Here is a 20,614-nt window from a genome sequence, read left to right as displayed (position 1 = left end):
ACAACCGAGCTCACATCTGGGTTCCGGAAAAGGCCCTGGGAGCGCTCCGAGACTCCCAGATGCGCTCTCACTGGGAAGGGTGAGTCAAGGTGACATCCCTAACCATCTCGGGAAAGCCAGACCCGAACGGCACAGCCTCCACGCGGCTTCACTGCTGCTGTGGGTTAACAGAATTCCCACAAGCTACACACGTGGGGCTAACAGGAACTTACCCACAGACCGGCTCCACCGTTGAAGTGGGAAACTACCGCAAAGTGGAGTCTGGCACTTCTGACATTAAAAGAATGACTTAGAAGGTCTATGTATTTCCTGGGGCTCAGCTGTACATGTGAATTATCTCAAGCTTAAGTTTTGCTTTTTGGTTTGTTGTTGTTGTTGTTGTTTTTCACCTGACCGTCTGGAAACCTGAACAGGCATGGCCACCTGTGACAGGCAGGCGTGTTTCTATGACTACGGGTCAACTCAAGCCTCCTACCTTGGCGAGAAGGGCGAGATGAGCTGGGTCTCCTTGGCCCAGGTGACAGTGGGTGGGGGCAGGCTCTTCACTTCACAGGGAAGCGTCACCTCCTCCCCTGCCAGGACGGAGATCTCCACGGGCTTGTCCGGGGACAGTCCTCGCTGGTCTCCAAGCACTCGGGGCCTTACTAAAACAAACACATGTTGGAAGGGAAGTTGGACATTGGAAACAAAGCACAGTTTAAATCTGCCTTCAAATGTGGACTCCCGTGGTCTTCAGTAACTTATTAAAAGACGCTGTTTATGCCCAAGTCTCAGGGCGTATCTAAGGTTTACCATGAATATGTTGATTATGAGAGCAGAAAGGGCAAGGGTGAGAAAGCTCCCTTGTCAGCACATCTTTTCAGAACGCAGGGAGGAGGTCGGCGGCACATGCTCTTGGAGTCTGCCATCTGTCAAAGCAGGCCCTCCAGGCACAGCCCTACCCAAGACATAGCTGAGGTTTGGCTGTGCTGGGAATTCTAACTAACTGGTGTTGCTAAGGATGGTTGGGTGTAATAAGCATGCTTCTTGGGAAAACACCATAAAACTTTTCCAAACAACCATGCAATTACTTCCCTGAAAAACAGAATCTCAGTAGAGGAGAGTTGGCAATGAAGATGTAGTTTTCTTAAAAATACAAACTTGGGGGAACAATTCACTTGAGTGGTATAGCTATATGTTGTTGGCATTTGTGAAAGAACTGTGAATTTTGGCACAGAACGATGTGCCAAAGAAAAATGGTCCCCCACCAGCTCTCACCGTACACGGTCAGCTGCACCTTCCTTTTGGCGTAGCCGGCTGCATTGGTGGCTGTGCACACATACTCCCCACTCTCGTCACCCCCGGGGGACACCACATACAGACTTCCGTCTGCCCCTGTCGAAAACCTAGCACTGCTGCTGGAAATCAGCTCTCCCTTCTGCAAAACACAATGAAAAACAAAGAGGTTTTTACACGTTGTTTAAGGAAATAAATGGGTGACTTCATATCTGGATGAGGAAGAGAAAAAAAAATTTCCAAGGAGAAAAAGACTACATTTTTTAAAAAATGGTAAACTGAAGAAAGTTACTTATAACAAAAATCTAAAAGTGTTATTTCTCCGCAAGAAACCATGTGCCTTTCATTGCAAAGCCACTTAAACAGGAACGGACGGGACAGTGAGCGAGTACACTGTGCCACGCACGGCTGAGCACGTCACAGGAATTGACCGTGAGTTTTAACATTAACAACCATCTTTTCTTTGACAGACAGACAGAGCTCCCGTATCTGCTGTTTTACTCCCCAGACGCCTGCAGCGGCGGAGTCGGGGCCCAGGATGAAGCCAGGAGCCAGGAACTCGATGCAGGCTCTCCCGCTGGGGGCAGGAACCAGTCACTTGAGTCATCTCCACTGCCTCCCAGGGTCTGCACTGGCAGGGAAGTGGAGCCCAGAGCTGGAGCTGGGAATGAATTCCAGTGCTCTGATGTGGCCTGCGGCGCCCAAACCACCAGGCCAAGCACCCGCTCCCCACACGATCTGGAAGCAGGGAGCAACACAGCCCCACTTCACAGCCCAGCGTGTTAGAACACGGGGACAGGGCAGAACGGCCAGTTCCTCCAGATCACAGAGCTGGTCAGTGCTGCAGCTGCTCCTGGAACCCTGGGGTCAGGCTCTGGAGACCACATTCTTTCAAATTTTTTTTTTTAAGATTTTATTTATTTATTTAAAGGTAGAGTTACAGACAGTGAGAGGGAGAGAGAGAAAGGTCTTCCTTCCATTGGTTCACTCCCCAAATGGCTGCAATGGCTGGAGCTACGCCGATCTGAAGCCAGGAGCCAGGAGCTTCTTCCCGGTCTCCCACGTGGGTGCAGGGGCCCAAGCACTTGGGCCATCCTCCACTGCTTTCCCAGGCCACAGCAGAGAGCTGGATGGGAAGAGGAGCAGCTGGGACTAGAACCGGCGCCCATATGGGATGCCAGCACTGCAGGCAGAGGATTAACCTACTGTGCCACAGCACTGGCCCCTGGAGACCATATTCTTAACCTCTGTGTTTGACTGTTGACAACAGCCAGCCTGGAAAGATTTTTCTTTTTTCTTTTTTTTTTAACGTGTTGAACTTCTACTCAGAGACAGATACTTCAAAGTTCGGGGATCAGCTTCGCCACTGCACTCTGTTCAAAACACAAAAATGTTATACAGAAGTCCACACCAACGTATCCCTATTTCAGGGATTCTCAGTCGTAGAGCACACTGTCAAGTGGTACATCTCGCTAGTATCGTCATTTTACCTGGCTCTGTGTCTGACATATCCAAGTCAATCTACAGAAAGTGTAACACCTGTGGTTGTTCAAAAACGGAAAGGACTTCCTCAGGAAATGGTCTTTCCTCGCTGCAAGAATCCAGTAAAAGGAGACAAGACGGACACAGAGGGAAGGAATGAGGCTGTGGCTGTGTCTTGCAACGGGTGGTCATTCTACCGCAGCACCTTACAGAAAGGGACGCCCACGCCGCTACGTCACTCGCCACGGCCTCGACGGTCTTTGGTGTAACCACCTGCCATACGCTGGAACGGCACTGGCGATCCAACGCGAACACCTCCACGGCACACACGGTGCTGTGCTTCCGGAACTTTGCTGAGCACGCTGCGTGTCCCAGAGAGCCTTGTCCACCACCTGTCACAGCCCCGGGCCCTCCCCACCGCAGCACAGCTCTAGAGCACCATGGACTACGCCAGGGTACTTCCTGCACTCAGGTCTTTGTCCCAGGTCCCTGGAGGCTACTCAGCCTGCGCGAAGGTGGCCAGGAGGCGCAGGGGGCCCTGCTGAGGCTGGCTTGGTGAAGCTCATCAGCCCAGCCGCAGAAGCAGCCCGCTGAGCCAGGCCCACGCTCCTGGGCAAGTCCCCGAGGAATACCTCCCAAGTACACACCGCTCTGGGTTCTGCGGGGGCAGGGCTGGGTATGGTGCTTACCTTGGACCAGACGATGGACGGCTTGGGAATCCCACTTGCTTTGCACGGCAGGGTCACTGGGACGCCTTCGATCGTACTGAGTATCTGCTGCCCGTGCTGAATGGTCGGTGGAACTGAAAGAGAGTCAGAGTCTGAGCGCCGGCTCTTCCACGTAGCGCCAGACAGGTGAGGTCACGCATTTTCAGGACACACCTAATGTCCAAAAAGATGCGGGACGTGTTCTATAGAAAGGTGATCTCTCTAAGAGTGTGCTAGACCAAGACAAGACTGGAGTTACGAACCACACAAATTTAATAAAAACAAAATCAAGGAGGAGGTGATATCACTCCTAACAGTAACAAAACAGCACTAAAGACAATTCATTTTTTCCGGAAGTAAGATAGAACTACACCTCAAGAGTCACACATGGAGCTTGGAGCACTGATCACTATCCACTGCCAATCAAGCCGCAGCTGAGTGGACGTGAGTCCAAGACAAGATGGACACGGGGGCTCCACACAAGACGGACTCCAGGGAATGGGGCTGTTTAACCAACTACATATTAAATATCTGTCTGCACAAAAACAAACCAAAAAACCCTTAGTGAGCTCCTACATTGAACCCAGTAAAAGAGGTCCTTTCTCTTAAAAGGAATTCAACAATAAAACTCAAAGATCCTACGAGTTTATATGTAAAAGACTCAACTACAGGATTTTAAGTCAGTGTTTTTCAGTAAGAATAAATTTAGAAAGAACTCAAAAATTAGCATCATGCAAGTAGAAGGAAAATAACATTTATTTCTCTACTTGTGCATATTACATTTAATCAAAACCAACTTACAAGGATGATCAGTGCTCCATGCTTTCAAAACGATGATTTTGAGTAAAGAAGTTTCTGTGCAGAGCTCCCAACCATGCAGAGAACTCAATCAACGCCCCATGTGCACGAGGGTTTTACCACGTTCATGGAAAATCTGCATTTTCCATGAGCGTTCCGATGTGCCTTTTATCCCCCCAAAATGAGAGGGACGCTGCTCCTCCTGGGGCTCACTCACTCACCACGTCTCCTGCTTGACACCAGATATTTTTCAGAATTATTACAACTGCCCTGGGGTAGAAGCTTGCAAGAACAAGAGGTACCACAGCCACCAGTTCAAAACACTCACTGGAAGGTTTAGAATAGGTATGGCACACTGTCACTTTTACTGAGGCCAGGCTCAATCTTCAGATAATTTCTTCCTAAAATATCCTAAAATACAGCAACAATTTTCCATACTTAAATAGGGATGGGGCGCTACCAGCTAAAGCAAAAATTTCATTGCCAGAATCATCACGAAGCAGTCAACTCTCAACCATGCTGTCAATTGGTGGCAACACAGAATAAGCCATTCTCTGAAATCCATGTTGATTCTGACAGCAATAAAGAAAAGCGGAAAAATGCAGGCAGCAGTTTTGAAATCTGATGACATCTGGCAAGGAAGAGCAGTTTCTTTCCAGACAGTTAATCGACATAAATTGAAATGACAACTGCTGTGTCATTTAATTTGCATTTATATTTGTGTTCACTCTTCTTTTAAAAGTTGAGACCTTCTAATGAGCATTTTTTAAAAATTTTGGATGTGTTTTTAATTTTAATTAACAAGGACATTATCATGATTATTATGAGACTTTACACTTAAAATGAAGTACAAACTTAATCATTTTAAGCTGCCTTAACTGTTTTGAAATTTATAAAACAAAAATTGTTACATAAAACTCTTAGATAAGAGTTCTCATATACTCCTCATACCACTTCTCTTAGTTTTTTAAAAAGATTTCTTTTTAACTTGAAACCAAGAGTTACGGGAAGAGACAGGGAGAGAGAGGGGGGAGGAAGGGGGAGGGAGGGAGAGAGAGGGAGACTGAGGGAGGGAGAGAGAGGGAGAGGGAGGGAGGGAGAGGGAGGGAGGGAGAGAGGGGAGGGAGAGAGGGGAGGGAGGGGGAGAGAGGGAGAGGGAAGGAGAGGGAGGGAGGGAGAGAGGGAGAGGGAGGAGAGAGGGAGGGAGGGAGAGGGGGAGAGGGAGGGAGAGGGAGAGAGGGGGAGGGAGAGGGGGGAGAGGGAGAGACGGAGAGAGGGGGAGAGAGGGAGGGGGGGAGAGGGGGAGAGGAGGGGCAGAGAGAGGGGGAGGGAGGGGAGGGAGGTGGGAGAGAGGGAGAGGGAGGTGGGGAGAGAGGGAGAGGGAGGGAGAGGGAAGGAGAGGGAAAGCGAGAGGGGGAGGGGAGGGAGGGAGAGTGAGAGAGGGAGACAGAGGGAGGGAGAGTGAAGAGAGGGGAGAGAGGAGGGAGGGAGAGAGGGAGGGAGAGAAGGAGAGGAGAGGGAGAGGGAGGAGGGAGAGGAGAGAGGGAGGCGGAGCGGGAGGAGAGTGGGAGGGTCAGAGACGGAGGAGGGCGGAGGGAGGGAAGGGAGGAGAGGGAGGGGAGGGAGGAGAGGAGAGGGAGGAGGCGAGGGATCGGGGAGGAGAGGGGAGAGAGGGCGGGTGTTCGGTCAGGGTCGGTCTCGGCTTGCTCTGAGACCTGCCATTTTCCAGTTCCAGCATTTTGCAGTAAATGCCAGGCTTTCATCCTGTAATATAATCGCTGGATGGTACTTCACTGTATCCATAGTACTACATTTTCTTTATCTATTCATCTGATGATGGACACCTTTGTTGATTCCACACTTTGGTTACTGTGAACAATGCTGCTATAAACATGGCAGAACAGGTGTCTCTTTGATTACACTGAGCTCATGTCTTCTGGGGTATATACCTGGTAGTGGGATTGCTTGGATCACAAGACATTCCATTTCCATCATCTCTAGATTTAAGAAATCTCCATACTGTTTTCCATAGTGGTATGCACTAACTATCATGCTGTTTTAGGTACTATTGCTTTGTAGTACACTTTGAAATCAGGTATTGTGATGCCTCCTGCTTTTATTTTATTTACTTATTTTCTGCTCAGAATTGCTTTAGCTATTCTGGGTCTTTTGTGGTCTCCGTATGAATTTCAGGATTGTTCTTCTAATTCTGTTAAAGAATGTCACTGTTTTTTTTTTAATTATTTTTAATAGAAAGCTTTTATTTAATAAATTTCAAAAGTACAACTTTTGGATTACAGCGGTTCTTTCCCCCATAACCACCCTCCCACCTGCAAACCATCCCACGTCCTACTCCCTCTCCATCCTATTCTTCATTAAGATTCATTTTCAATTAGCTTTATATACAGAAGATCAACTCTATACTATGTAAAGATTTCAACAGTTTGCACCCACACAGACACAAAAAGTATAAAGTACTGTTTGAAGACTAGTTTTACCATTAATTCGCATAGTACAACATTTTGAGGACAGAGGTCCTACATGGGGAGCAAGTGCACTGTGACTCCCCGTTGTTGATTTAACAACTGACACTCTTATTTATGACATCAGTGATCACCCGAGTCCCTCTGTCGGGCTGCCAAGGCTATGGAAGCCTTTTGAGTTCACAAACTCCGACCTTATTTAGACAAGGCCATAGTCAAAGTGGAGGTTCTCTCCTCTCTTCAGAGAAAGGTACCTCCTTCTTTGATAGCCCCGTCTTTCCACTGGGATCTCACTCAAAGATCTTTCATTTAGGTCATTTTTTTGCCACAGTGTCTTGCCTTTCCATGCCTGAGAAACTCTCATGGGCTTTTTAGCCAGATGTAAATGTCTTAAGGGCTGATTCTGAGGACAGAGTGCTGTTTAGGGCTTTTGTCATTCTAGGAGACTACTGTGTATCCCGCTTCCCATGTTGGATCGTTCTCTCCTTTATAATCCTATCAACTGTTACTAGCAGACACTGGTCATGTGATCCCTTTGACACTTAATCTTATCATTATGATCAGTTATGAACTTACACTGATCACTTTAACTAGTAAGATGGCATTGGTACATGCCAACTTAATGGGATTTGGAGTCCCATGGCACGTTTCTAGCTCTACCATGAGGGGTAAGTCCGAGTGAGTGTGTGCCAAACTGTACATCTCCTCCCTCTCTTATTCTTGCTCTTATTTTTAACAGGGATCAAGTTTCAGTTGGGTTTAAACACTTAAGAATAATTCTGTGTTAAAGAGTTCAACCAATGGTATTAAGTAGAAAAGAAAATACTAAAAAGAATAAAATAGTAAGCTGATCCTCAACAGTCAGGACAAGGGCAGATCAAGTCACTGCTTCTCATAGTGTCACTGGAATTTTGATAGGGAATGCACTGAATTTGTGGGTTTCTCTAGGTAGTAAAGATATTTTTTTAAAGATGTCTTTTTCTTTTTTATTTGACAGATAGAGTTAGACAGTGAGAGAGACAGACAGAGAGAAAGGTCTTCCTTCCGTTGGTTCACCCCCCAAATGGCCGCTATGGCCGGAGCTACACCGATTCGAAGCCAGAAGCCAGGTGCCTCCTCCTGGTCTCCCATGTGGGTGCAGGGGCCTAAGCACTTGGGCCATCCTCCATTGCCTGCCTGGGCCACAGCAGAGAGCTGGACTGGAAGAGGAGCAGCTGGGACTAGGACCCAGCGCCCATATGGGATACCAGTGCCAAAGGCGGAAGAATAACCAAGTGAGCCATGGCGCCAGGCCCAGTAAAGACATTTTAACAATATTATTTTTTCTAAACCATGAGCAAGGAATACATTTCTATATTTTGTGTCCTTGATTATTTCTTTTCAATGTCTTTTAATATTCATTGTATAGATCTTCTACTTCTTTGGTTAAATTTATTCCTAAATAATTGATTTTTAGAGGTATTGCAAATAGGATCGCACACTCTCTCTCTCTCTCTTTCTCTCTCGCCCTCTCTTATTTTTTTTTTTTTTTTACCAGGACATCAATCACATAGGCGTAGTTCAGATGTAACAGCAATACTAAAATTGACAAGGGATTTCTTTCTTGATCTTTCAGCGAGATCATTATTGGTGTATAAGCATGTTGTTTCCTGCCTGCTGATCTTATATCCTGTGACTTCACTGAATTGGTTTCTCAGTCCAGTAATGTTTTAGTGAAGTGTTTCGGTTTCTCCACGTACAACACTGTGTCTCATCAAACATGGTTGCTTTGACTTCACTCTTTCCAATTTCAGGGCCCTCTGTTTCTTTCTTCCCTGATTGCTCTTGCTAATATTTTCACTACTACAGTAAATGATAGTGGGGAAAGTGGACATCCTTGTTTTTCCCACATCTAAAGAGAAAAGCTATCAGTTTGTCCCCATTCAGTATGATATTGGCTGTTGGTTTTTCCTATATAGCCTTTGTAATTTTGAATATGTATGTTCCTTCTATACCTTTTTTTTTTTTTTTTTTTTTTTTTTTTTTTTTTTGGACAGGCAGAGTGGACAGTGAGAGAGAGAGACAGAGAGAAAGGTCTTCCTTTGCCGTTGGTTCACCCTCCAATGGCCGCCGCGGCTGGCGCGCTGCGGCCGGCGCACAACGCTGATCCGAAGGCAGGAGCCAGGTGCTTCTCCTGGTCTCCCATGGGGTGCAGGGCCCAAGGACTTGGGCCATCCTCCACTGCACTCCCTGGCCACAGCAGAGAGCTGGCCTGGAAGAGGGGCAACCGGGACAGAATCTGGCACCCCGACTAGGACTAGAACCCGGTGTGCTGGCGCCACAAGGCGGAGGATTAGCCTAGTGAGCCACGGCGCTGGCCTCTTCTATACCGAATTTGTGGAGGGTTTTTATCACAATGGGATGTTGAACCTTACCAAATAATTTTTAAAAGTAGAGATACAACGGGAAGAATGGCTGTGCTAATTAACATTAAGCAGAGGAATACAGAAGTGTGCACATCACACACTTCTAGTGAACAGCTGCTGGTTTTAGCTGATGTCCAATGCTGTGAGGATTTTTTAACCTTATTGACTGAGTTAGCTGTTCATTTTGGATGATGATGGACTAATGAAAGTCCTGAAATGGCCTGTTCACTTTTTATTACCAATTTTTTTGCATCAGAATAAACTATGTTGTTGGTTGTCTATCTTCTCACCCTCTGACCTGGGAGGCATCATAAAAAATCCCGTCACTCTTTCACTCAAGTGAGAATTTGGTGTCAGAATCCCTCATAACACAATAGTCCAGGCAGTTGTTAGACGATGAAGACACGAAGACGTTTCTACACTGGATTTTGTTTTGGAGATTTATTTATCTGAAAGGCAGAGTGACAGAAATGGAGGAGAGAGACACAAAGAGAGAAAGAGGGAGAGATATCTTCCATCTGCTGGTTCACTCCCCAAATTGCTGCAGTGGGCAGGGGAAGAGCCAGGCTGAAGTCAGGAGCCAGGAACTCAATCTGGGTCTTCCCTGTGAGTGGCAGCTGCCCAAGCCCATGGGCCATCCTCCACTGCTTTCCCAGGCCTATCAGCAGGAAGGACACGGGAAGCGGTGCAGCTGGGACTCAACATGGCTGCCAGGGTCACAAGGGCAGACTTCAGCTGCTGTAACAACGCCGGCTCTGACGCTGCAGCCTTGGCCAGGCCAGACGGTGTCCGGTAAGTCTACACCCCTGTCTTCAGAAACAGTTACACAACAGTGTCCCTTATACACTTACTGCATTAGGCTATAACCAATTTAGTGTTGTTTTAGTATTTCTTAAAAATATTTCTTCAGGAAGAACTCGGTGATGTTGGCAGAGGCTTAGTATAAAACTGAAGGCACGGGAGGGGCTGTCTACAAACGAGGAGGCATAACCTCACGCACTGAAGTACCAGACACCAAGCAAAATTCAGAAACCACTGAATCCTCCAATTTCTGTTCTAAAAACTGAATCAACTCCTAAAAACAGGTCTTCCTTGCTTTCTTCCCCATGATATTCATCTCTGTAGACAAAGCTATTTTTGATACTTTAAAAATGCTGTGAAATCTCTAACGGAAATACACACAAAAAAGTACCAATTCATGAAACTATGAAGCTACCACTTACGTACGGGGATGTCAAGTAAAAATGGCACCTATTAGTCACGAATGGAACAAGACGGCCTCTGGACTCTCTTCTCTGTGAGCTGCAAGTCAGCCGCCGCGCGGCACAGCGTTGGGAGCACAAGAGGTGACCTTTAGAAAAGCTTAGGTCATTTCTAGCTCAAACACAGAGGACTCGTTAGCCGTCTGCACAATCCAAAAAGCAAAGGCAATTTGGATGATATAATAAGCTCGGCTTGGCCTGAAATTAAAACGTATTTTTGAACACAACTCTTTCAGAACTGAGTTCCCTTTAATCAATTAAAAATATCACTTATAAATAAAAGCCTTGGCCAGACTCAGTGGGTGACTCCCAAATAGGTCCTTTTGTGTACAGAAAGGGAGATGTGGAAATAGCGTCAACAACACAGACACTGTTCAAGAGAGAACAAGCAGCAGCTAAGAGAGCAGCCACTCCTGCTGGTCACAGAACATGAGTTACTCGACTGGGGCAGCTGCACACGGCGTGCAGACAGCCGGCCGGGCGTCTCTTACCGTGCACCACCACAGAGGTCGTTCTGTTGCTGGCTCCGGCCACGCTGCTGGCCACACAAGTGTATTCCCCTCCATCCTGAAGCCGGGCTCGCTCAATGTGGAGGCTGCCATCGCTGCGCACGGTGACGTAAGGATTCTGGACCAACTGAAGGTTAATGCAAGGTCATTTTTAGGTTACAAAGGTGTTTTAGGTTTTTTAGGTTACAAAGGTGTTTATCTGAGCCAAACTAGATCTCTTTTTCTGACTGGGTTATTAAATGTGTTCTAATATAACAAAATATTTTACCACTCTTAAGTGGAAAAAAAAACCAGCATAACTCTTTTAGCAAGACCGTATCAACTATATTTAATCTTGATGGTTCTCCACCAATTAAACCTACCAATAATTATCAGAAAGTTAGGCACCTGCTGAATACCACTTATGCTTCTGTAGATTTTTTTTTTTTTTTTTTTTTGACAGGCAGAGTGGACAGTGAGAGAGAGAAACAGAGAGAAAGGTCTTCCTTTTGCCATTGGTTCACCCTCCAATGGCCGCCGCGGCTGGCGTGCTGTGGCCGGCGCACCGCGCTGATCCGATGGCAGGAGCCAGGAGCCAGGTGCTTTTCCTGGTCTCCCATGGGGTGCAGGGCCCAAGCACCTGGGCCATCCTCCACTGCACTCCCTGGCCACAGCAGAGAGCTGGCCTGGAAGAGGGGCAACCGGGACAGAATCTGGCACCCTGACCGGGACTAGAACCCGGTGTGCCGGCGCCGCAAGGCGGAGGATTAGCCTAGTGAGCCGCGGCGCCGGCCGCTTCTGTAGATTTTTTTCGTGGGGGACCAAGATAAGTAATTTTAACTTTTGGCTTAAATCGCTCTTTTCCAAGAATCCTTCCTACCACCGGCAAGCCACCTGATGTTTTTATTCCGGCACACGGCACTCGCTGAAGCTGAAGGGAGCCATTTGGCCATCATGCAGCAAGTACGTCTGGCAGGCCGGCAGTGCTCACAGGTAAGAATGATCACCTCTAAATCCAGGCCATTCATGCACAGTGCGCATGCGGCACATAACTGATCAAACAGTACCACCCCATAAAGCACTTTTTAAAAATTTATTAATTTTCATTTTTATTTGAAAGGAAAAAAGACAGACAGACAGACAGACATCTTCCATCTGCTGGTTCATCCCCCAAATGGCCACAACAGCCAAGGCTTGGCCAGGATGAAACCAAGAGCGGGGAGCTTCATCCTGATGTCACACATGGGCAGCAGCCACCCAAGTTCGTGGGCCACCATCTGCTTCCTTCCACGCTGTGTATTACCACAGCGCTTATTTTTAAGTGAGGTGTAGTAATTTTCTCAGTTCTTAGGCAAATATGAACAATTCATAATTTCCTGCTTGGAGTCAATTCACTTCTAATCAGTTCGTAAGGAAGAGAGTGGGCCTGGAAAATGGAAGGAAACTGCTCTGAAGCAGGTCAAACTCCACTGCGATAGGCGGCTGTTTACAAAGCAATGTCAGAAAACTATGAAAACTCCCACATCACTTCATAATTAGAAGTTGTACACTGAAAAAAAATGGCACAGTGTAGACCGACATTTTCAACAGCTCCTGAGAGAAAGAAGGGATGTCTGAAGTTCATAAAAACCAATTTAGGGGCCGGCACTGTGGCATAGCAGGTAAAGCCGCCGCCTGCAGTGCCGGCGTCCCATATGGGCACCAAATCCCGGCTGCTCCACTTCTGATCCAACTCTCTGCATGACTTGGGAAAGTAGTGGAAGATGGTCTAAGTGCTTGGGCCCCTGCACCCATGTGGGAGACCAGGAAGAGGCTCCTGGCTCCTGGCTTTGGATCAGCTCAGCTTGCAGCCATTTGGGGGAGTGAACCAGTGGATGGAAGACCTCTCTCTCTGCCTCTCTTTCTCCCTCTGTGTAACTCTGACTTTCCAATAAATCAATAAATAAATTTTTTAAAAGACTAATTTATTAAAGAAACTTTTACAGTAATATTAACATTTCATAATATCCTACAAAGGAGGGTATGAAAATATTTAAATGCTATGAAAATTACACCACTCTTTCTCCATCTTATTAATCCCCAAATAATATGAATGACAAGCACATTAGTGAAGAAAAGCTTGGATACATACATAATATATTTCTATTTATTAAATTGATTTTTCAATGGTTGAAATACATTTCTTTTTACTGAAGAAAACCGGAAATGTGGCTTTAAACTTTTCAGAACATTTAAAACCGTCCATACCACGGCTGAATTCTTAATCCATCGACGTTCTGGAATGGGATTTCCAGCCAACAGCGTACAAGGCAGAGTGAGCTGCTGTCCCTCGACGACACTGGCCACAGACGGGCTGATTCCAATAAGCGGGGCGGCTGAATTAAGAGAGCACAGGCACTTTCAAAACCGGACTTCACCCACAAAACCCCAAGCTATTTCATAGACCAAGATGTCCTACTGATTATGCTGCGAAATGGAACTTATAGGCACAAACGTTTTCAATGAAAATGAATGTCAGTCTGAATGTAGAGACATAGAATCCTTCTAAGCGGAGGGACTGGCAAGAGAACACACAACAGCACAAGCACCTGCAGCACGCGAGGCCAGAAACGCCGACTGATGCACAGCAAACGCACTCATCAACAGGAAGGCAGGACTGGCAGGACCGGCAGGACCGGCAGGACCGATCTGGGGGAACTACCAGCTTGAAAAATGGCAGACGGCAAGGAGTGCAGCAGGAAGGTGGCGGCTGCAGTATCTCCCGCAAACAAGGGGGGATGGATTCTCTTAGATAAAATGGTCAATATGCGACTGCATGTTTTTAGAAATCAATAAATTTAATATAAAATCAAAGCCCAAAACAGTTTTACTTGGAAAATCTGAGCCTATGGAAACAAATGGAGACATAAGTAAAACATTACCAACGGGTTTAAAAATCACATTAACATACTGTAACTCAAGCAATGTACTAATGCAGAAATAGCCCTCAAAAGAATAGAAACAGGAATATACACTTAGCATGTGATATGTGGGTATCTGAATTAGGAATGAGAACATTCAATAAAGGAATTCAACTGATTCAGTGTCTCAACATATGACATTTGCAAAAATAACTCCATGTGAATGCAAATGATAAATGCCAGCAAGGTAACCAGAGGAGGTCTCCACCACTCTCTCACCTGCACAAGCACTCACACTTAGATGCAAATTAATTTACCTAAATCAACCTTCACTAGGCACTTTCGGCAGATGATCTCTGATCCAAAAATTCTGTGAACTATGAGGTGGGGTGGGGAGGGAAGGCTAGTCCAGTAACCAGGTATCCACCTGGTTTAACAGAAAAGGAACACAAGCAAGAGGAGCTGCAGTTACAGGATTCTGCTTCTGAAGCGTGCAGTGTCTGGACAAATATCTTACCAAGTCCTGTCACCGTGACTGTTGTCTGGGACTGAATCTTTCCAAACTGGTTTTCAGCTTCACAAATATAGGTGCCTTCATCACTTGCCCATAAGCCTAAAAGAACAACGCATTTATCCATTCAGTCCCCGCATGGAGCAAGAACTATGTACCTGGCCCAGCACTGAGCTCTGTGGACAGGAAGTGAGGGACTGCTTTACAGCACTTCCCACCCCAGCAGAGTACAGCCAGGTGAGCCACAATCAAACCACAGCGTGACAAAGGTCACAGCTGGGGTTTCACACCATGAGCTGTGGCAGCACAGGGATGGGGGTGACGCCAGCCGGGGTGATTTGGAGGTAACATTTGGGGTTCCGTCAATGAGAGGGTGGGACAGAGAAGGGCAGGCCAGATCCACTGGGTTACAAAGGCAAACTGTGTTCTGCTGAAAGAACAAAAAAGCTGCATCACCAGGGACGCCTGCACCACCCCCGGGCATTGGGAAGTGCGGAGGGAGGATTTTTTCTTGGTTGGGTTCAGTGACTGGGGGGTGAACTCGGGCAAAGTTAGAGGGATGTGATGCTGGGGCCAGATTCATAAAAGGGACAGTGATGCCAAGCCCAGTAAGATTTTTTAAGGTCCAAATGGAAATTTAAACATTTGACAGTTTTGTTTATAATCACATGAACCTACAACCTAAGTCTGGCAAAGGAGAAGAAAGACAAAACTTTAGTGATAATTTTCTAGCATTTTAGAAAAACTGTTTTCTGAGCCAGCGCTATGGCTTAGTGGGTTAAGCTGCTGCAAGCAGCACCAGCATCCACATGGGCACTGGTTCAATTCCCAGCTGCTCAACTTCTGATCCAGGTCCTTGCTAATGCACCCTGGGAAAGCAGTGGAGAATGGCCTGAGGGCTTGGGCCCCTGCACCCATGTGGGAGGCCCGGAAGAAGCTCCTGGTTCCTGGCTTCCGTCAGGCCCAGCTCCAGCCATTGCAGCAATTTGGCAATTGAACCAGTGGATAGATCCGTCTCTCTTTCTCTCTGTGACCCTGCTTTTCAAGTGAAAAATAAATAAATCTTAAAAAAAATCATTTTATACCCTGGAGTTTCTGAGTCCCCAGTTCCATACCCTCCTGTCAGCCTGTACTGCAGCTGCTGAATCTGACAGTTCTATACCACTGTGAACGCAAGCTGTTGGAACACGGCCAGCGCATTTACCTACCCAAGCAGGAATTATCTTGGCAGAAACTAGTTTCCCTTATTTTTCCTTGGTACTACATTTTGGATATCAAGGTAATTTTTGCTATTTGGTATCGCAAATACACGGAATTTTTCAAGATGATAAAAGGGAATCAGGATAGTGGGGTGATCAGGGTGGAGAGTACTGGGTTAGGAGTTGAGAGGCAACGTCAGGGGAAGGAGACTAAAGAGGTGCACTGGTACCTTACAGAGTGCGGTTCCATCCTGTGAGTGACAGCGAAGGCAAGAGAAGATGTTAAATGAGTGAGTGATAGTTTTGTAAACATCTTACTGAAAGCAAGCAGTATACTCAATTGATAAGATACGAATGCATATATTTATACAAAATGTATTTCCTTGGACCTACTTAAAATAGAGAGAGCTCCTGTTCGAAGCTGGCTGATGGAGCTGACGGAAAGGGGTCTCGAGAAGATGGGCACGTTGTCTGATCTTCGCCATTTGATCTTTGGTTCTGGATAACCCTGAACGTAACAGGGTAACGTCACGTTCGAGCCAATTTCCACAGACACATCGGCAGGTTCTTGCATGAAAACTGGAGGTGCTGGAATACGTTAGAAAGCAACAGGAGGGTCACTGGTGTGGCACACGGCACGTTAGCAGAAACTTTCTTAAGCTGTCAACAGGCGGGACTTGAATCAAATCACTGGTCACGTGATACTGTAAACCTGCCTGCGTTTATTCCTGACGCAGAAACAGCACGTGCTCCTTGCTCCATAAACGCAGAAGCACTGGGCACCTTAAACAAAGAGAATCCTTCATTTCAGGGCTTTGTTTCCAAATTTCTGCTACACTGCTCACACTGGAGACTTCCCTACAAATACGTTGGACTCGTAATGACACACTTTTTACTTTCTTAAACCTTCGTCCTTTGAGTGAATTTTTAAATAGCCTTAATTTATACTGGAGTTCATTCTGCAGTAGTCATTACCTAAGAGGCTATCAGAATTTACTCCTAAATCAATACCACATCACTGATTCTTATAAACTGCAGAATCAATAAAACAAATTAAAGTAACTTGGTAAAGGGACAATGGTGATCTTAGTGGAATTAACGGCTCAGACGTTATAAAAGTAAGGATAAGAATACTACAGATATCCACTTAATTCAGTTCATCACAGAAGCCAGGAAGGAGAGACAGACATTCACCAGGGGCCACCATGGGAAGCACAGCAATGCATTAGAGGGACGATGCTCGCAACACGCCCCAGGGACTGGTGGGGAATAACACTGGAAGCAGCAGGTAAGGAGAAACCAAAGGACACCACCGCGGGCTGTGGATGAACCCCGCTCACACAGGACTCTGGGAGAAGGCCGCTCAGGGAGGCCTCCTGGATGAACACAAGGCTGCATCTTGGTTAGAGAGGCCAGCAACACCACGCAGAGTCGGGGACCGTATCAAGTGCCTTCCATCAGCCATCCGGTGGAACCTCCACAGTGTCCCTGTGGGACAGGCGCTGTTTTCACTCTGATGGTCTAGAAGGACAACCTGAAACCGAGTCACACTGTTGGGTTTCAGCTGGGCTTCAACGCTGGAGGCGGCATTAACACCCGAGTCACTTCAACTTCAGAGCCGCAGCTCTGTCATTCCAGGAACCAGCCCTTCTCGATGGGTCCTAGTAACTGCCCGCAGTCACACTGTCTAGCAGGCTCATCAAAGGACCGCAGAGGCCTCCTCTTGCCTTCTCATGGGTTTGCAGACCGCCGCAGCCTCATGCCCCAGCTCTCCCTGCACAGACCCTGCTCGCTGGGCCCTCGGAGTGTGAGAGTGCCATCCCCCTCAAATGTAACGCCTGCTGGCGAATGCTGACCATCCACTAAGCCAGCTCCAAAGACCTCCCTCCACAACACTGCCTCTTTCTTTTTTATTTATTTATTTATTTATTATTTATTTATTTATTTTTTGACAGACAGAGTGGACCGTGAGAGAGAGAGAGACAGAGAAAAAGGTCTTCCTTTGCCGTTGGTTCACCCTCCAATGGCCGCCACGGCTGGTGCGCTGCTGCCGGCGCACAGCGCTGATCCGATAGCAGGAGCCAGGTGCTTTTCCTGGTCTCCATGGGGTGCAGGGCCCAAGCACTTGGGCCATCCTCCACTGCACTCCTGGGCCACAGCAGAGAGCTGGCCTGGAAGAGGGGCAACCGGGACAGAATCCGGCGCCCCGACCGGGACTAGAACCCGGTGTGCTGGCACTGCAAGGTGGAGGATTAGCCTAGTGAGCCGCGGCGCCGGCCCAACACTGCCTCTTTCTTACAGGATGGGTGGGATTTCTCCCCTCCTGAAGTTTCAGAGAAAATGCTCTCCATCATTCTCACAGCAACCGCCACGTGCAACCTGCTCGACCCTCAAGTTGGTGCTTCATCCTGAGAGCTTATATTTGCAATTCTATGCCTGTCTTTTATAGCAACTGACACAGTACTCGGCGTGTTCTGTCTGGCTACTGGACATTTGTGAAGAATTATTAAATGCTATGAAAACAGCAGCAACATTTCAGGCTGTGTATATTAGTGTGACGGTGACAGCCTGGACTTCGTGCATTTGAACTTTCACTCTGGAAAGCACTTTGCAACCTCAGAAGCCCTTTTGTTTGTTTACTGAACCTAAACAAAGTGTATTAAGGCACCACAATTGAGCAGTATGTTTTTTTTCAAGTAGGCCAATGCTAAGGAGGCTAGGAAGGCAGATCTACTGTTGAGCCTGCAATTTTAAAAATATTTTATTTATTTATTTGAGAGGTGGAGTTACAGACAGAGAGAGGGAGAGACAGATAGAGAGGACTTCCATCAGCTGGTTCACACCCCAGATGGCTGCAAAGGTCAGAGCTGGGCAGATCTGAAGCCAGGAGCTTCTTCCAGGTCTCCCACATGGGTGCAGGGGCCCACGCAATTGGACCATCTTCTACTGCTTTCCCAGGCCATAGCAGAGAGCTGGATCAGAAGAGGAGCAGCCAGGACACGAACCAGTGCCCACATGGGATGCCAGTGCTGCAGGTGGAGGCTTACGCCCACTACACCACAGCGTCAGCCCCACTTTTTTTTTTTTTTTTTTAAGGAACTTGCATATCTGAGGTTAGGTTTCTCTCTTTTTTTTTTTTTGACAGGCAGAGTGGACAGTGAGAGAGAGAGACAGAGAGAAAGGTCTTCCTTTGCCGTTGGTTCACCCTCCAATGGCTGCTGCGGCTGGTGCACCGCGCTGATCCAATGGCAGGAGCCAGGTACTTCTCCTGGTCTCTCATGGGGTGCAGGGCCCAAGCACCTGGGCCATCCTCCACTGCACTCCCGGGCCACAGCAGAGAGCTGGCCTGGAAGAGGGGCAACCGGGACAGAATTCGGCGCTCCGACTGGGACTAGAACCCGGGGTGCCGGTGCCGCAAGGCGGAGGATTAGCCTAGTGAGCCGCAGCGCTGGCCGGTTAGGTTTCTCTTAATCCATCTATATGAGAATTTGACTTACAGAAATAATGGGTAAACAGAAATTTAAACTAATTTATAAACTAGTTCACTGCTTGGTTATTCTAAGTCTCTAACACTTAGTTACTTTTCTCTGGAGTGACAGCAGCCATTTATTCCAGAGCTGGTACATCTTTTCTGAAAAAACAGAGATGAAGTAAAACAATCTCCAACACAACATGACCAGGTGAACAAGGAAATGGGACAGGAAATAAACTCTAGAAGAGCAAAAAGAGAAGCAGAATCCTGAGGTCAGCCAAGGACTTGGAGGAAAATCCAATTTACTGACACATTAGAACACTGCCATTGGAGCCAGCGCTGTGGCACAGCAGATTAACACCCTGGCCTGAAGTGCCGGCATCTCATATGGGCGCCGGTTCGAGACCCGGCTGCTCCACTTCCTGTCCAGCTCTCTGCTGTGGCCTGGGAAAGCAGTGGGAGATGGCCCAAGTCCTTGGGCCCCTGCACCTGCATGGGAAGACCTGGAGGAGGCTCCTGGCTCCTGACTTTGGATCGGCACAGCTCCAGCCATTGCGGCCAGTTGGGGAGTGAGCCATCGGATGGAAGACTGACCTCTCTCTCTCTCTCTCTCTCTGCCTCTCCCCTCTCTGTGTAACTCTGACTTTCAAGTAAAATAAATAAATCTTTTAAAAAAAAAAAAAAGAACACAGCCGTCATGTACATTGAGACAAATTAGAATTTTCGAAACTAGTAAGGCCACAGGAATAAAACCGCGTAAACAGAGCTCCAGCTGCGCCCACAAGGTCAAAGGGGAGAAAGGCCTGGCTGCTCAGGAAACAGCACCGGGTTCATGATGATCACGCGCCTGGAGTCTATGCGCCGGCGCCAGAGAGCAGGGCCGATGAGACTACCAGGCACTGACAGCACAGCCAGGACTGCCAGGGCGACAAGCAACCCTGGGAAAGGAAGCGAGACCGAACTGGGCCAAGAAGTCCTTTAAACACTTCCTCCCCGAGTGTGGCAACACACTCCACGTCAGTGGACGGTAAGCAGATCAGTGAGAGCGGGAAGGGCCCAGTGAGTGCGGACAGCGCCGCCACCGTGTGCAGGAGGCCGGCCCCTCATCGTTTACAGTGGCAGCTCCACTGCGGCTGCTTCTGAGAGCTTGGGAAAATCACTTCACCTCCTCCAGCCTCAGTTTCTCCACTGACCAAGAAGAGATGGCAACATTCCCCGTCCCACGCCGTTACAGGAGGCAATCTTAATTATAGCACACAGTGATAGTTCAAATGTTAGTCATCATTAATCATAAACACTAAAGAGTGGATTTATTAAGTCTTCTTTCTCGAGCTTAATAATGTATCTATTGTTCATTTCAATCCGGGCTTTCTCTTGCAGTCGGTGATGTCAAGGTTTGACCCTTTTTCCTACCCAGAGAGCTGCCCAAGACCAATCCTACGGCACAGCTTTGTTCTCTCAAAGAAAAGGAAGTGGCACACCCTATTTTGGCAACACAAAAATCACCAACAGATTGATCATCTTGCTCTAAAAATTATTCCATGAAATTATTCTAGTTGCTTAGTGACAATTACACACACAGACACACACAGACACACAACTCCTTCGTGCATTGCTCTAATATCCTCTTTT

The 20,614-nt window shown here is 47.4% G+C and overlaps 1 protein-coding gene across 4 annotated transcripts in view; it reads right to left on the bottom strand.

Moving 5' to 3' along the window:
• HMCN1 (hemicentin 1) overlaps positions 1 to 20,614 on the bottom strand; it is a 459,307-nt gene that overhangs the window by 204,758 nt on the left and 233,935 nt on the right. For all 4 annotated transcript variants that reach the window (XM_070055058.1, XM_051820384.2, XM_070055057.1 and 1 more), the window contains 7 exons: positions 15,904 to 16,098; positions 14,318 to 14,413; positions 13,148 to 13,275; positions 10,904 to 11,048; positions 3,447 to 3,559; positions 1,258 to 1,417; positions 476 to 644 (listed from right to left, as the gene is read on the bottom strand). In XM_070055058.1, coding sequence (XP_069911159.1) covers positions 476 to 644; positions 1,258 to 1,417; positions 3,447 to 3,559; positions 10,904 to 11,048; positions 13,148 to 13,275; positions 14,318 to 14,413; positions 15,904 to 16,098 — 1,006 coding nt within the window. The remainder of the gene's footprint in view (positions 1 to 475; positions 645 to 1,257; positions 1,418 to 3,446; positions 3,560 to 10,903; positions 11,049 to 13,147; positions 13,276 to 14,317; positions 14,414 to 15,903; positions 16,099 to 20,614) is intronic.

This window comes from Oryctolagus cuniculus, chromosome 13 (genome assembly GCF_964237555.1).
Source record: "Oryctolagus cuniculus chromosome 13, mOryCun1.1, whole genome shotgun sequence".
NCBI lineage: Eukaryota > Metazoa > Chordata > Mammalia > Lagomorpha > Leporidae > Oryctolagus > Oryctolagus cuniculus.
Note: the sequence above shows the minus strand (reverse complement) of the source record. Positions and strands in the feature narration are given on the sequence as shown.